The sequence below is a fragment of the Nelumbo nucifera genome, chromosome 3, assembly GCF_055504915.1.
Source record: "Nelumbo nucifera cultivar China Antique chromosome 3, China Antique-T2T, whole genome shotgun sequence".
In the NCBI taxonomy this organism is placed as follows: Eukaryota; Viridiplantae; Streptophyta; class Magnoliopsida; order Proteales; family Nelumbonaceae; genus Nelumbo; species Nelumbo nucifera.
The window spans coordinates 92,909,073-92,926,720 of NC_142651.1; the positions used below are offsets into that span (position 1 = coordinate 92,909,073).

General features: G+C 41.1%; 1 protein-coding gene across 4 annotated transcripts in view; it reads right to left on the bottom strand.

Moving 5' to 3' along the window:
- Positions 1–483: 483 nt before the first annotated feature.
- The window catches only part of LOC104590729 (putative leucine-rich repeat receptor-like serine/threonine-protein kinase At3g14840), a 74,482-nt gene continuing 57,317 nt past the window's right edge, over positions 484–17,648 (bottom strand). Inside the window, exons 18-25 of one of the 4 annotated variants that reach the window (XM_088901528.1) lie at positions 17,425–17,623; positions 6,572–6,718; positions 6,046–6,164; positions 5,724–5,934; positions 5,383–5,620; positions 4,862–5,009; positions 4,404–4,771; positions 484–853 (exon numbers count right to left, since the gene is read on the bottom strand). In XM_088901528.1, coding sequence (XP_088757654.1) covers positions 772–853; positions 4,404–4,771; positions 4,862–5,009; positions 5,383–5,620; positions 5,724–5,934; positions 6,046–6,164; positions 6,572–6,718; positions 17,425–17,623 — 1,512 coding nt within the window. In that variant the 3' untranslated portion in view covers positions 484–771. Of the gene's footprint in view, positions 854–4,198; positions 4,772–4,861; positions 5,010–5,382; positions 5,621–5,723; positions 5,935–6,045; positions 6,165–6,571; positions 6,719–17,424; positions 17,624–17,648 lie in introns of those variants that run through there. The other 3 variants (XM_088901525.1, XM_088901526.1, XM_088901527.1) reach the window with 3 other exon arrangements.

Consider the following 17,648-nt stretch of genomic DNA (forward strand, 5'->3'; position numbering starts at 1 on the left):
TACACTTAGTAGCTCAAGCATCTAGTTTGTCTACCCCAAGCCCCAAGTGTTGAACAAAACAAACACAACCAAAGACTCTTGGGGTGAGAGGAAATGGAGACAAGGTGGGAAACAACACAGAGAAGGGGGATTGACTTCCAAGGATTGACATGGGCATCCGATTGATCAGAAAACAGGATGTGAGAACAGCATCACTCCAAAAATGCTTTGAGACATTCATATTGATCATTAAGGATTGACCAGTTTCAAGAAGATGTTGATTTTTCCGTTCAGCTACACTGTTCTGTTGTGGGGTGTAGGTACAAGAAATTTGATGAATTATCCCATGATGTTCTAGGTATTGCTGAAATGGTGATGAGTTGTATTCTTTGGCATTATCAGAGCAAAGAATTTTAATATGAACACCAAATTGAGTGCGTATTTCAGCATAAAATTTTTGAAAAATAGAGAACAATTCACTACGGTCTTTCATAAGAAAAATCCATGTCATCCTTGAAAAATCATCAACAAAGATTACAAAATAATTATAGCCATTGTATGACACCACTTTAATTGGATCCCATACATCAGAATGAACTAAAGAAAAAGGACTTGAGACACGACTATCAACTCTTGGACTAAATGAGACTCTATGATGTTTTCCCAATTGACATGACTCACAATCTAACGATGAAAGATGACTCAAGGAAGGAACCAGCAAATTCAGAACCTTGAGAGAAGGATGACCAAGTTTGCAGTGCCATTAAAGAGGAGTAAGAGACGACTGAAAAACTACTGAATGGCCACCACCATCAAGTTAATACAATCCTCCTGCTTCATGCCCTCCACCAATCTTCCTCCCCATCTTGAGATCCTGAAACACACAAGAAAAATGATAGAAGGTTACAAAACAATTAGGAGACTTGGTTAATCTACTAACAGACATAAGGTTAAAAGGGAACTTAGGGACATATAAAACAGATGATAAGGGCAATGAGAGATCAACATCACCAACACCACAGATAGGAGATGTAGAACCATTAGCAAGTGTAATTGTTTGAGATGTGGAGGAGCAAGAAAGGGAAGAAAATACATCAAGAGTCATAGACATATGGTCCGAGGCTCCGGAGTCAATGATCTAGTGCGAGGTTTTGGAAGCTAAGCAAGCCATACCTGAATGGGAAGTGTAGCGGTGTTCTGCTGAGATGTTTGAAGGAACTGCTCATATACTGCACGTGGTATACTCACCATTTCCTTCCCAGAAGTACAAGTAGATGTGGAGGGGATTGGGTCAGTTTGCTGGCTTTCAGAAATCGTGCCACTACCCTTAGTCATAGAATGGTTAGCCCAAGTGTTGGGTGGACCACATAAATCATAGCAGAAATTAACTGTATGTCCCTCTAAACCACAATGTGTACACTTTCTCTGGGCATTACTTCTTCCTTTTCCACGGCCTCCTCCTGAGTCTTGACCTCCAATCCGGCCACCAGCTCGATTAAACATGTGACTACCACGGTTGCTTGGGAGTCCACTACTGACACCACCACTTCTATTTCCACGACCACCCCCTTTAGTCACTACCAAACCAGATCTGTCAGAGAGAGAATGTTCTACTGACTCAATAGATGTCCTCTTAAGGCGGGCAAAAACTTCTTCAAGTGAGGGAAGAGCAGATCCCCCCAATATTTGTGCTCTAACAGGCTCAACCTCAGCCTTCAAACCCACAAGAAACCTCATCACATCAAGTTGCTCACGTTGCTGTTGTTGGATCTGAACATCTGATGTTAGAGGGTGATACACATTGAGCTCATTACGGATGTTCCTCAAACTTGCATAGTACTCTTCTAAGCTGACTTCCTTGCTTCAGGTTGAAATATTCTTGGTACAATTGATACACCCTAGTTGTATTATCTTGTCCAGAGTATAGCTTCTTAGCATGATCCCAAATTTTCTTAGCTGTATCTAGGAACATGAAGTTCACACTAATATTTGATTCCATGATGTTCTAGAGCCATGTCATTATCTGTGCATCTTCCTGTTCCCAGTCACTGAACCCAGGGGAATCAGAGGGAGGTTTCTCCTCTCTCACATGTTTGACCTTCCTCTTGGCCTTCAAGAACACCTCCACAGATTTTGCCCATGGTACATAACTCTCACCATTCAGCTTGATGGATGTCATTTGAACACTTAGATAGTCTAGAAAAAGCATGACACCTGTTTTATTGTCATTCCCATCTCTAAATGAAGCCATCTTAATTATTTCACCTTCAAATATACAACCCAACCTCACACACTTTCACAAGACTTATCTCACTTATAACACCACCAACTCCAACTTCTTCAAATGCACATTACACACTACACACTAAGGCTGAAATTAATCAATCATCACATCAAACACTTGTATTGCACACTGCAGAACCATTCACCATCAACACACTAGGGCTGAAATCACTCGGTCATTACATCGAACACTTGTTCTTCATACTGCAGAACTGATTACACACAAGGTCTAGGAGTTCACTTTTAAATACTTAGAATCATAGATACACCAATCAGCACGACATAACCACTACTACACCACTGCTATCGTGAACTTCAGCAATCGACAAATCTTCTTTCAGCACACATATGAGGAAAAATGCAGAGGAAAACGACTGATATGCATATCAGTCACACCGAGCTCCACAACAAACAAATTTTGAAGCAAAAAACACAGCATTCACAGTCCCTTACTTGGACAAATGACAACAGTGTTCATACCTGTCCACATTCAGCCCTCTTCGTACACTGAATAGAGGGTTTAGTATACCACTTCAACGACCACCACGACAACGACCGGAGGCATTCTCACCTCCAGGTCCACAATACGACAGCTCCTTTTCAGCTCCTTATCGAACCTCCACTCAGGTTAGCCGAAAAAAGAAGATGACTGTGAAAGCTGGTGGCGAACCCAGAAAGAGAACAACAGCAAGAAAGAATGAGAGAAAAAGAAAGGAAAAAGACCTTACTACTCTGATACCATGTAAGGAAACCCTAGTTGATTCTAGGTTGAAGTAGAGAAGAAGAGAAAAGAGAGAAGAAGAAGAGAAGTTCGGCCAGACTAGAAGAGAGAAAAAAATCACTTCTCCCCTAGCCGACCCACTTGTATTTATTCAAAATCATAGAGTTACAAGAAAGGCCATTTTGTCCCTCATAAGAGGTGGGACACATAACTTAAACTCAGATACAATAGACCTTTCACTCTCAAATGGATAAACCAGAATGACCAAAATACCCCTGATTCGAGCATTCTAACAATATCAAAGACAACCCAATCCGACACCTAGTGCAGTACCATAATCGAGTCTAGGGGTCAGGTGTAACATTCCAGTTTTGCCCATCTATCTCCAAGGTCCAGCGCAATATTGGAATTTGGTCCGATTCAGGGTTTCAAGAAAACTCACACTACATGTACCTCAAATTTCACCCTAGTAGATGAGACAAGCCACCCAAACCAACTTGACGGTACATTAGTGTCAACCTTGGCAGGATAAATCTCCCCAGATCTATCCAACGGTTGTGAAGATTCTAAACTAATACGAGTCTCATAAGTGTCCAGTTTTAAGGGTATTACATAGAAACACACCACAATGACATGAATCATTTATGCACTTTATTCATTTACAATATATGTCAAATGATACATCAATCTGATTGGAGCTAAGGGCATAACTGTCTAACATTTCCTTCCCTCGTGGGGCCATGGATTGTTAGCTTTGGGCTCAGCAGTAGCATTGCCACTTGTGATTTCATGGTTCTATAGCCATTTGGTTTTCTGCCTTTCTCCTCATGCATAAAATGGATGAGGACTTGGAGCTTGTACTTGATGAGTACCTCTTGGTTTTGTTGTAATTAAGTCATTTAGAGATGAAGATTTGAGAGAAAACACAACTGCACAAAGTAAAATCACAGGTTTCATAGAAGTAATTGATCTAGATCCTTTTGACATTCGAAATAACAACTGAACAAGCACACTGCACATCCTTCTTTCATCAATGGAGCCAGAAATGTACAATCACCTGCCAGCTCTGGTCCTGGTCAGTCATCCCACTCATGATAGGTGGTCCAGGTTGCCCGGTCATCAGCAATCAAAGTTGAGCTTCACCCAAGAGCTAGATAGATGGGAACAACTAGTACTATGCAGGCTGTTTTTAAATGAACAAGCACAACAATAATCTAACATGCAATCCAGGTTTTTATAGAAGCTGCCAAACTAACACATCATCATCATCACCCAAACCTTATCCCAACTATATGGGGCCGGCTACATGAATCCTGTTTGGTCATTCCATTCTGTTTAATACCAAGTCTCAAATCATCATGTAAAAATAGTAAGCATACAAACAATATTGTACATAATCTATTCTCTGTGATCCCAATACCTTGAATCTAGATCGGTTGGGTAAAGATCTTGGGCAGCTGTAGATCCACTCCATGGTCCATCAATCAACATGCTCTGTGTCTGGCTCTCACTAATGCTCTGATCTTGATTCTGTTTATAACGTCTGATCGCAGCCTTGAAGCTCAAATTTTCATCGCAGAAACTTGCATCTGAAGCAAATTCCTGAATACTGACTTGGCCTTCAAGCATACTCACAACAGATGACATGGCGGGCCTAAGTGATGCAGAGGGATTGGTGCATAAGAGAGCCACATTAATCATTCCCACAACCTGTTCCTCATTAAATTCTGATCCTAACATTGGATCGACTATATCAATGAGTGCACCTTTCTCTTTCAGAATATGAACCTGAAAGAATTATAAAAAAATGAACAAAAACCAAAATAAAAAAGTCTGCTTATCAAGAACAATAGAAACAAATATTGGAGTCCAAATTACCCAATCAAGAAGATAAACATCCTCCTCTGGCCTAAAACCTGAGTTGCTCTTCCCACTGACAATTTCCAAGGCAACAATTCCAAAACTGTATATGTCTGCTTTATCTGTCAAATGACCCCTCATCGCATACTCTGGTGCCATATATCCACTGAAAATTCAAGATTATCACATGTGAAAATTTGAGACTATTTACCAAAATGTGACCAGTTATCCATGAAGGATTTGGTAAGTCACTTCCCAATGGTAGTGGCTCTCATAAAAGCCTTGCTTTATTCATTAAAGGTTATTTCTGTGCTACTGGTTTCAGTAATTTTCTTGTTTTAGTTATTACTCTTGAAAGATAATTGCAGTTCAGAAAACTGGAGTTCTGCAGTATGGATCAAGTTTGTTGAATTTTAATTAAAAAGTAAATAAAACGTCCCATTTCCTTTTCTTTCTCTTTTTCACCCAAAATATTTAAATTAGTACTCAAAACTATTAATAATGATTCTGTAAGCAGATTGTGGAGCATGGCAACTTACAAGGTTCCAGCAACTCGAGTGCTTATGTGAGTGTTTTCCTCTTCATCAAGCTTGGCCAAGCCAAAGTCAGATATCTTAGGGTTCAAATCCTTATCAAGCAAAATGTTAGTAGCTTTGATGTCTCTGTGTACAATCTTCAAAGTGGATTCTTCATGGAGATAAGCAAGACCCCTTGCTATCCCAATGCATATCTTGTACCTAGTTGGCCAATCCAATTTCAAGTGGCATTCTTCAGGACCTTAACATTATCAGATCATACACATTAGATAAATTAATCTGTGACAGGTAGGATCTAATGGTTATGGTTCAAAAATCAGTTCAGCAAATGATGTGGAGGTTACCAAACAAGGCACGGGCAAGGCTATTATTTTCCATGTACTCGTATACTAGCAGCAATTGATTTCCTTCAGTACAGCAACCATAAATCTTTACAAGATGAGGGTGATGCAGGGCAGATATCATTCCTATCTCATTTAGAAATTCACGATTTCCTTGCTTTGATTTTGAAGAAAGCTTCTTAACTGCTACAAGGGTACCATCTGATAGGAGACCCTGCAATGTAGTAGTAAGTTAAAGTTCTTGGATCTAAATTCACATTTAAAAGATACCTGAATTTGGATGAAAGGTAAACAGGTGAAGAAAAGTTGTTTTAATGTAGAATACCTTGTACACAGATCCAAAACCACCCTGTCCTATTTTGTTTCCATCATCAAAATTGTTTGTGGCATCTTTGATCTGTCTTAAGGTGAAGGATCCAGTTTGCACATCCAAACCTATCAGATCTGTCCAAGTGGATAGGCTAGATGAGAAATGTCTATAAAAAAGTAAAAACAAATTATATTGAACCTAGTAGCTTACATTCTGTACTAAATTCTATCACAAAATAATCCACAACCATAATGCCAAAAATCATGTGAGTAAAGAAGAAATACAAAAAAGAACATTTACATGTATTTCATCTTGCCACTCAAAGGATTAGTATGGAATCTAAATATTTTGCAGGGGAAAGACCAAATGTGAGTAAAATCAAAGACTATAATGGTTGAAAAAATAAGATGTATTTAAATAGGATAGAAAAATTTCAAGAGAACTTGAAGTTAAAATTGCCTACTCTTTCTAAAAAGTATTTTTTCCCTGTACATTGTCATTCATTTTTATATAAAAGTCTGCAAGGATTTATATTGCTGACCTTTATTCATTGTGCTCTTGTTACATAGACAGCCTCTCCACCAAAGAAAACCTAAAACCAAGAAGATAAAGCCTACTATGGAGATCACAACTCCAGCCACAACACCTGCAGACATTGTTCTTTTACCATCTGGAGGAGGTGGGAAGTCTGCATAAATAAATAAAAGGAAAGGATCAGATAGAAATAATTATCTAATAAGGTGATTGTGAAAAAAAAGTTTAAAATTCAAACCAACTAACTCAACATCATACAGAGAAAGGAATAATATACTTGACTGACTAAAAAAGAATAAATAAAGAAAATCCAAATCATATTAAGGGAAACATAAAAAATGAAAAACAAAAGAAAAAAAGTCTGGTTCACATTATCTAAATAAAATGTTTTTTTGTATGAAGGTTTACTCTAAGAAAGAAAAGAGGGAAGAGAGAGAGAGAGAGAGAGAGAGAGATGAAAAGAAGAGAGAAGTTAGAGCAAAACAACCATTATGAGTCAACTGACTATAACTTGCATTTATGGTTTATTTCAGAAAACGTAAATTACAAAAATACCACAATATCGCTTATTTTTAATATTAATGACAATGTTTTCAGCCTGCAGTTAAATCGTCCAGTCAAACCTGTCAATCCATCACCTGGCCAAGGTTCAAGGTGTGTCTGAAGTGTTTATTTGCAAAAATTATTGACTTGATTAACAACCTAGTGACCCAAACAGTTCAATCACTGGACCATTTGACCAGGCCAAGGGTAGTGGGCAGTAATTTTCTTTTTTTCTGTTTCGTTTTTTATGTTTAGAAATTTCCATAAGTAAAAGTGAGGGCTGCTGCAAGTTCAGTTGAATCTTATACTAATCATTTGAATAGAATTCTTACTAGGGATAACCTCGTAAGGAAATCTTTGGCTGTGACATCCATTTATGCTTTGTGAAGAGAATGCTGAATTGGTGAACCATCTTTTTCTGCATTGCCATTTTGAAGAAGGTTTTGGGTACGTTTTCTGTTAAGGGGTCCTACCTGCAATCTATGATTGAGTTCTTAAAAGGCTGGAGGATTGAAGGAATGAGTAAGAGGGGAAAAATCATATGCAATATGATTCCATCATCTGTTTTTTTTGGGGTCTGTGGCAAGAAAGAAATTCAATGATATTCAAGGATAAGGAATCATCGGTGGACAGTGTTCTACAGAGGATAGTGGGAAGATTGCATCCATGGATGGCCATTCATATGTTATTCAAAGGAAGAAGTCACAATACATATTCTGTATACAAAGATCCTTTTGTAAAATGTAATGGTTTATTATGATAGCACTGCAGGAGCAGTGTTTTGTTTTTGGTTGTTGTTGTTTTAACCTCACTATGCACATTATCACACTTCAATATGATGAATATATGCTATTAGAGGCATGCCCAACTTTTTTCTGCAATTTCTGAAATTTTCTTTATTTTTTTTTACATTTTTATCTATTTTTATATGCTCATTACCTGATTTATGGTGTCATGGGTTGACCCATTTGACCTGAATGGTTGAACCATTGACCTGCAACCCAGAGGGAAAACAATTCCATTTCTGGGTCATCTTTAAAAACACTAATTAATGCACTTTTCTAGCCCATGTTTCTTTACTCTTTTCCATTCCTTTTATTAATATATTTTCGAATAATTCAACAACTAACCAAAGAATAAACAAAATCTGGTATTAAAAGAGAATAGAAAAGAGAGAAGAATAAGATACAGAGAAGAGGGGTGGATAAAATCAGATTTGTGGTGGTCATAATGAGATCCTCCCCCTCCCCCGCAAACTTTCTTATAGTTGCTGGAAATATGTGAAAAATTACATATGTGCCCTGGTAAGGCAGCAGTGAAAAAAGACTATAAAAACCAAAACAAACCCATGGCCCGATAACAATAAGTCCATAAACTAAATGAGAAATGTAAGAAAGAAAAAAAGAACAGACAATAATTCCACTTCTATTACTACTTTCAACACTCCTCTTAAGCTACCTAATATTATGAAAATCTGATAACAAAACAAAATATAAATGACCTATAATAAAGACTCAGGTTCGGGTTGCCCCTTAAGAAAAAATCATAACCTTTCAACAATTTCATCAGCAAGGCACAAAAAACCTTGGTGCTGGAAACACTTGAACAAGTCAATGACATGCATACCGAGTTTTGTCAACTGAAATAAATAAGTGGACTACCAAAGAATCACTTTCCCAATCTAGTAATTGTCAGATCTAATGTTCCCCTAGCCTTTAACTAGACATCTGAGCTCTTCCCAATAGTACACAGAACAAGACTACGTGTAAACACTCCAAAGGCATTGGAAACTTCAAAAACCCAAATTACCCACTCTGGAATGATATAAACAGGCTAGAAATATCTATGCATAATAGTAGATTCCACCCAATAGACTGAAAAAAAAAGCCTTTCTTAGGTTCTTGATTTTTTTGGGCAATGTTTCAACAATCTTCTCTTGAGACCAACCAACTTTCAATTAGTTCCCCAAAAATCATCTAAAACCAGGCAATTCAAGAATGAATTATATATCTCCAATTATTAGCCAACAGATCAAGAACTCACTTCCCAAAACACTGTATGGATAGTTCTAATATAAGTTGCATCTAAAATAGAGAGGGAGAAGAGGTGGACTCTTGCTCCCTATTTCACAAAAAGTCTATCATTTCCTACCTCTTTAGAAATATGCAACTGATTAAACAAAGCCAAATCACCATCTAGAAAACAATCCCCACTGACCACAATTAAAACTAAAGTAAATCTTTGATTTTCCATAGCTTTTTGGGAAAAATCTGTTGGGACCCAAACACTCCCTCCAAACCCAACTATAGGTGTGGAGCAGGCCACCACCGAGCAGCATTTCACTAGAAGACAGAGAGGCTAGCGTGACACATGATAGAGCCTCCCAGAGTTAGTTACACTGCCACCAGAAGATATTCTCTTCATGATTGCATACATGTAGGCCAGCTATATAAGGCCCTGATCATGTAATAAGTGGCGTGAATGAATATCCCTTTCATCTCTCTCAGTGTCATCTTCTTCCTACCTTTTCCCCTTTCCCTCCCATCTTCTGTTTCAGGAGGTTAAGCCACCCTCGAAGGGGCTTCCGAGGTGAGCAGTAACTCATCAGATTGGTATTAGAGCTAGGCTATCCAAATCCTGGGCTTCACGATGCCACATACACGTTCCACTACCGTGGATGAAAGGGTCGACCAGCTTGAGGTTGGGTTTCACCAGGTGTTGAACGAACTCAAGGAACTCAAAGTGGTCGTCTCCAGCTTTGTCTCTCAGCAACAGTTCGGCGAGACCAATCACCTAGCAGGAGCGGAAGCCTCTGCTTCCAGTAGCCAAAGAACAGGGGATTACCCCACCAGAAAAGTCACTAAGATCAACTTTCCCAACTATTCCGGTGGAGATCCCATTCCTTAGATCTTCCGAGCAGAAAGATATTTCGAATACCACGAAACTCCCGCACACCAGCGTGTCTCCATCGCTTCCATTCATCTAGAAGGAGATGCGATTCTATGGCTCCAGTGGTATCGCCAGAATCATCCCCAGGTAACTTGGGCGGAGTTCACTGAAGCTTTGTGCATCCGCTTTGGGCCGACGGTGTTCGTGGACTACAACGAGCTGATCACCCGGTTGAAGCAGACTAGAATGACAGTAGAGTACCAGCTCGAGTTCGAGCGGATGGCAACCAGGGTACACGGCTGGCCGGAGAAAGCCTTAGTAGGATGTTTTGTGGGAGGTCTTAGAGAGGATATCCGCCTGGAGGTGAGGGCTCTCCATTCGGCGACTGTCATGGCTGCAGTGGGATTGGCTCGCCTGCAAGAAGAAAGAATCGACATCCTTCGTAGAGCTAGCAAATCGACCTACCCGAATTTGAGGACTCCTCCACGGATCGATCAGCAGTCCATTTAACCAGATGGTGATCATCAGAAGCCCATATTGCCCCGGACCACTATGCCTTTCAAACGTCTCTCATGGGCTGAGATGCAAGCCCAATGCGAGAAAGGCCTTTGTTATAACCGTGATGATAAGTTTGGACCGGGCCATAAATTCCGGGTCCAACGGGTGTTTCTCCTACAGACAGAGGAAGAGCTGGAAGAGACAGACCCAGAGCACTTAATTGACTGTGAACTGATTCCAGACGAGCCAGAACCTGACGGGGCCGAGATCTCCTTACACGCCCTCATGGGCCTCAACTCTGTTCAGTCCATGTGCATAGAAGGAAGATTGATGGGCCGGACCGTGATGATTTTGATTGACAGTGGCTCTACCCTGAATTTCATCACTTGTCGTTTGGCTAAGCAGCTAGGTACGACCATACAACCCACTCCTCTCTTTTCAATCCATGTGGCTAATGGGAGTCAGATGTCGTGTAATGGTGTATGTAAGGAGAAAATCCTCATATAGGGCCATAATTTTGTAGTGGATCACCACCCATTGGATTTCTCGGGGGCTGATATTATTTTGGGGGTTCATTGGTTGCGTGGCCTGGGCCCTGCTCTATGTGATTGGGCCAAAATGACAATGGATTTTCACCAAGATGGCCAGTCTTGTCATTTACAAGGGGTGCGACCCCCTGGTCAACAAAGTGACACTTTTGCCTCCATGATATGGGCCTCCAAGGATGCTGGCCAACCCATATTTATGCACTTAGGAATTCGGCCCACAGTCCCAATTCTAGACAACCAGGGCTGTGTTCACCTCATTGAAGCCCAACACAGGAACTTACAGTCGATACTCGATCAGTTTGGCTATGTATTCGAGGAGCCGAACCAATTACCTCCACCCCAGGCTCATGATCATCAGATACCTCTCTTAACCGGTTCTAATCCGGCCAATGTGAGGCCATATAGATACCCTTACTTTCAGAAGCTGGAAATTGAGAAGGCAGTGAGAGAACTATTGGAAAAAGGGCATATACATACCAGTACCAGCCCTTTTTCATCTCCTGTACTCTTAGTAAAGAAGAAGGACGGTAGTTGGCGCTTTTGCGTAGATTACCGGGCCTTGAATCAGATTACTATAAAGGACAAGTTTCCTATACTTCTCATTGACGAACTACTGAATGAGTTAGGAGAGGCACGAGTGTTCTCCAAATTAGATCTGTGGTCCGAGTATCATCAGATTCGGGTCCACCAGGCTGACATCCACAAGACGGCCTTTAGGACCCACAATGGCCATTATGAGTTTTTGGTTATGCCTTTTGGACTCACCAACGCCCCCTCCACCTTTCAGGCCCTCATGAATGACATCTTCAGGCCATTTCTAAGGCGATTTATTCTGGTGTTTTTCGATGATATTCTGGTGTACAGCAGGGATTGGGACACACATATGGAACATCTGAAACTCACCCTCACAACTCTAAAAGGGGCACCAGTTACATGCCAAAATGACAAAGTGTTCCTTTGGACAAGGACAAATTCAGTGCTTAAGCCATGTGGTTGCAGCAGGTCGGGTCATGGCAGACCCAGAAAAGGTAGACGCCATTCAAAAGTGGCCCAAGCCCACTACTGTAAAGGCTCTGCGGGGCTTTCTTGGGCTTACCGGATATGGACGCCCCTCTAACACGTCTATTAAAGAAGGATTCCTTCAGTTGGACTGATAAAGCCCAACAGGCTTTTGAAGACTTGAAGACAGCAGTTTCCAGCCCTCCAGTCCTCACTCTTCCAGACTTCTCTCAGCCCTTTGAAATAGAATGTGATGCATCGGGTGTTGGAGTAGGGGCCATCTTGATGCAGAAAGGGCAGCCCATTGCTTATTTCAGCAAGGCTTTCTCAGCAGCTCACCAAAGTCAGTCCACTTATGTCAAAGAAATGATGGCTGTGGTAATGGCAGTGCAAAAGTGGCGTGCATACCTATTGGGACGCCAATTTGTTATTAGGACAGACCAACGAAGTTTGAAGTACATAGCAGAGCAAAGGGTGCACACCCCGGAGCAGCAAAAATGGCTTAGTAAACTGATGGGCTTTGACTACCTCATAGAATATAAGTCGGGGCCCACAAATAGAGTAGTTGATGCCTTGTCATGACTAGAAGAGTTAGCCCATCTGACCTGCTCTTAGCCCAGCTTCCCTTTGTTTGAAGCTATACGACAAGAAGCCAGGTTTGATACGCAGTTGCAGGTCATTAGAGATAAGTGGAGGCGAGACCCTTTACAAGTTGTTGGTTACCAAGTTGTGAGGCCTGATCTTTTCTTTAGGGGTCAGCTTTTTGTTGCCCAGAATTCGGCCCACAAAGCTGAACTGCTAAGGTTGTTTCATGACTCTGCCTTGGGAGGGTACTCAGGGGTGCTACGTGTTAGACAGTTGTATGCCCTTAGCTCCAATCAGAATGATGTACATTATGAATTTATTGTAATTGAATAAAGTACATATTTGATTCATGTTCTTGTGGTGTGTTTCTGTGTAATACCCTTAAACTGGACACTTATGAGACTTGTGTTAGTTTAGAATGTTCACAGCCGTTGGATAAGTCTGGGGAGATTTATCTTGCCAAAGCTGACACTGGTGTGCTACCAAATGTTGGGGTGGCCTGTCTCAGCCGCCAGGGTGAGACCCAAGGCACATGCAGTGTAGGATTAATTGAATCTTTGAACCGGACTAGATTTTCAGTATTGCCCTGGACCTTGGAGATTGATGGGCAAAACTGGAAAGTTACACCTGACCCCTAGACTCGATTATGATACTGCACTAGGTGTCGGATTGGGCTGTCTTTGATATGCCAATCAGTGAGATCCTTAGCCGGGGTCAAAACCTAGGCATGTTGGGATAGTCCGAGAATTCATCTGAGTGGGGTGATCATAGTGACAGGATCAGCCCCTTTGTCGGACAAAGGTAATGATCGGGAATGCACTCTCTTTGATGGAAACCAAGACTGCCGGAAGCCGATTTCAATCGTTAAAATTTTGTTTATGCAAAATATATTTATATACTGATATACATATATATATTACGGTTTCTAAATGTTTGCAAAAGGTTTTAATTCCCAGGATCCATGTGAGCAGAGAGTGCAGCACTGTTCCTTGCAGCCGAGGGAGAGGTCCTCTCTTGTCGGGCAGTGTTTGATCATTATGGGCTGAGAGGTTAAGTGTAAGACCATTGAGGGTAATACCTGATGGGCTAATCTTGCATCTGCCCACAGTCCCTGGGTGTTACAAGGTGACTTGGCCCAGGGACAACTTAGGGTAAGTGTTGGGCCCATAGAGCCCATGTGATGGGTTTCAGGGGGTGCACTGTCCACAACAGTGTATTCGGCCAGGCCTTGTAACAAAGGCTGGGCTGAACCCATGTGGCTGATGTGTAGATCAATGTTTGGGTCCCACGCCATACAAGAAAGCCCAACTGGGTAGCAGTTTGGAAGGCTAAGTGAGCACATATCATTATTGGGCCTAAAGCCCATTTCGAACTGTGCTGATTTGATCAGTTAAATGAGGGGCGAATTCTGAGATTAGATTAGCAGATTTAGAAACCTCCTAATGGGATTAGGAAAGGGCTGATCTAATCTGCAGATAAGATAAGGGTTTACCCTTATCACTTAAAGGGAATTCTGATCCAAATATGATTTGGATCAGCAACTCCTAATGGGATTAGGAGCTGATCCCTTTAAGCTTATAAAAGGAGGAGGGGGCGGCAGCCTTTAAAGATATTCAAATTCACAATCTCTTCAGAGCTGAAATCACAGAAGAAAGAATTCAGCACCTCTGCGAAAATTCTTTCTTGCCGCCGCCATATCTGCTAGTTCGATCTCCTATTCTCAGTGGGAGTGATCAAGATTGGATCTTGATATCAGTCCTTTGTGAAAGGGCTAATTGGAAGTCGTGCTCACGTGTCGTCCAGCTGATTCTTGCAAAGGATCTGCTTCTTTTGAAAAACGTTGCTGATTCTGCTCCATCCTACACTGTGCCATCTTCAGTGGGAGCAGTCTTTGGTTCCTTCCTTGCGCGTGAACACCTCCATTGGGACATATTGTTTCTCTGTATCAGGTATATCCCTCTCCTTCTGTTTTTGTTCAGATCTGGTTCGGTTCTTGGTTCAAGATTGATCCTTGAAAAATATGATTTTTCTAAATCAGGGAATACGATTCCCAGTAGGATGGAGATAAATTTTTGAAATTCGCCCATTCTATTCCGCAAGATTCGGGCATCCATACAATGGATCTCACATCCCTTCACTACAGACCGTAAAGAGGCTCAACAGCCATTATCATTGGGAAGGAATGCGTAAGGATGTATTACAATATGTATCCAAATGCCAAACTTGCCAACAACAAAAATACTAGTCACGGTCTCCCACTGGCCTTCTACAACCTCTCAAGATTCCAGATCAAGTGTGGGAAGACCTTTCCATGGACTTCATCACGAGTCTTCCTCATTTTGCAGGAAAGGAGGTTATCATGGTAGTGGTTGACCGTCTCACCAAGTATAGCCATTTCTCTGCATTACCTCACCCTTACACCACAACAATGGTGGCTGCCATCTTCATCTGGGATGTCGCCAAGCTACATGGAACCCCAAGATCCATTGTCTCAGATTGAGACCCTGCTTTCCTGAGTTCATTCTGGAAGGAATATTTTTGGTTGCAAGTAACCCAACTGCACCCCTCCACGAGTTATCACCCGTAGACTGATGGGCAGACTGAAGTTCTTAATCGTTGCTTGGAAGCCTACCTTAGATGTTTCGTAGGGGAAAAGCCCCGACAGTGGGCTCACTGGCTTCCATAGGCAAAATACTGGTACAATTCGACTTATCAGTCGGCTACTGGAATGACACCCTTCAAGGCTCTTTATGGCAGAGAACCTCCTCCCATATTACCTTATGAATATGGGTCATCCAAGGTGGTAGAAGTAGAGACCCGTCTACTTGCGAGAGACAAGATTCTTAGATTGCTTAAGTCCAACTTGACAAAAGCCCAACAGCGAATGAAGGCCCGCTATGATACCACCGCCTGTTAGAATTTCAGGTGGGTGACTTTGTTTACCTTAAGCTCCAACCTTACCGCCAGATCTCAGTGGTAAGATGGGCTTGGCACAAGTTAGCACCCATGTATTATGGGCCTTATAAGGTTCTGGAGAGAGTGGGCCCTGTTGCTTATCGGTTGGACCTCCTTGCAAACTCAAAGCTTCATCCAGTGTTTCACATCTCACTTCTTAAGAAGGCGGTGGGAAATCATACACTTGTCTCACCCAACTTACCCCAATTCACTGAAGAAGGGGACATTGACACGGAGCCTGTCAGAATTGTGGATTTCCGTTGGGTTCGACGAGGTGGTCAGGTTGTGCCAGAAGCTAAGGTAGAATGGGCTGGGCTTCCTCCAGATGATGCTACTTGGGAACCTTATCTTAGGCTGAATGAGAGGTTTCCAAACCTAGACCTTAAGGGCAAGGCCAATGCTAAGGGGGGAGGAATTGTTGGGACCCAAACACTCCCTCCGAACCGAACTATAGGTGTGGAGCAAGCCACCACTGAGCAGCATTTCACTAGAAGACAGAGAGGCTAGCATGACACGCGACAGAGCCTTCTAGAGTTAGTTACACTGCCACCAGAAGATATTCTCTTCATGATTGAATACATGTAGGCCAGCTATATAAGGCCCTGATCATGTAATAAGTGGCGTGAATGAATATCCCTTTCATCTCTCTCAGTGTCATCTTCTTCCTACCTTTTCCCCTTTCCCTCCCATCTTCTGTTTCAGGAGGTTAAGCCACCCTCAAAGGGGCTTCCGAGGTGAGCGGTAACTCATCAAAATCTCTAGGACATCATCGAACACATGAAATCTAAAAGATCCTCCAAAAGTTCTATGAATCAAACAATTCAAGGATGACACATGATTACTATTTTAGGAAAAGAAAATTACAATAGTAACTCACCAACTTACTATTTATAGAAATTCCTATAATTACTATTTATAGCAAAAAAGGACACTATTTATAGTAAAAACCAGATCCAATAACAAGAACATATGAGAAGAAAGATTTAGAATGGAGAGATCAAAGTAACATGTCTAATAAGGAGGGTCAGGATGTTGGCCTATAAAGGAACTTAAATAGGCCTGTGGCCCTATAACAATAGGTCCATAAACTAAAATAGGCCCATTGACCATCTTTTGAGCCTCCAAAAGGAGTTCAAGGGCTGGGACTTTATTTATTTATTATTTTTTATTGTGATCATTGGTGCAGGATTATTTTTGGAAATCAGTTTGAAGTCTGGGCTGTTTTTTGTTGAGCAGGCTTCTCACCTGTGTCTTTCTCTTCTACATGTGTCAATCTTGTCTTTCTACAGATCAAGTATACTTTGTATATGTGTTCCTGGGGGTTCTCCCCTATTTCAATATAATATAATACTCTTCACTTATCAAAAAAAAGAAAAAAAGAAAAAAAAGAAACATAAGAAGGGAAAAGCAGACAATAATTCCACTTATATTACTACTTACAACAATAAGAAAAGTAAAATAGATAAAGCATTGTGCATCACTACACCTCTAGTGCCCCAAAGGGGTAGGAAGTCTTGGTTAACCACCTCTTTGATGTTCATTTTCCTGGATGCTGATTTGGGCATACTCTTATCAAAGAGATACAAAACATATCTGTTTTATAAATATAAAATTAAATGAATAGGGTGCTTTAGTCTTTTAAAATATGTATTTTTGGTGATAATTAGGGGTGCTCCCTGCTTTATCAAAAATGGTATGTGCCTAAATCATCCAATTTAAACCAAATACCTTAGATATTTAACACATCATCATTGAGATATACATAAACCAATAGTAGTGTTTCACACTTAATTAGTTAACTAGCATTTACTGTAACAAGTTCTGGAAAAAGCATGCTACTTACTGGCCTCTACAGAGATGGCTGATACAAGAGGACCATAGTTTCCTGCAGAAGGGATTCTTTGTGTTCCCTTCCCAGCCCAATAGAAACGAATTTCCAGAGTGTCAGTTGTCACATTTACTGTGGGAAATTCTTTTATAACTGCCTTACCAGCTCCACCTGCTTCATCCATTATATTGAAATCCTTCAGCACCAGATTTCCCTGCATTAGACTGATCGCAATTAAA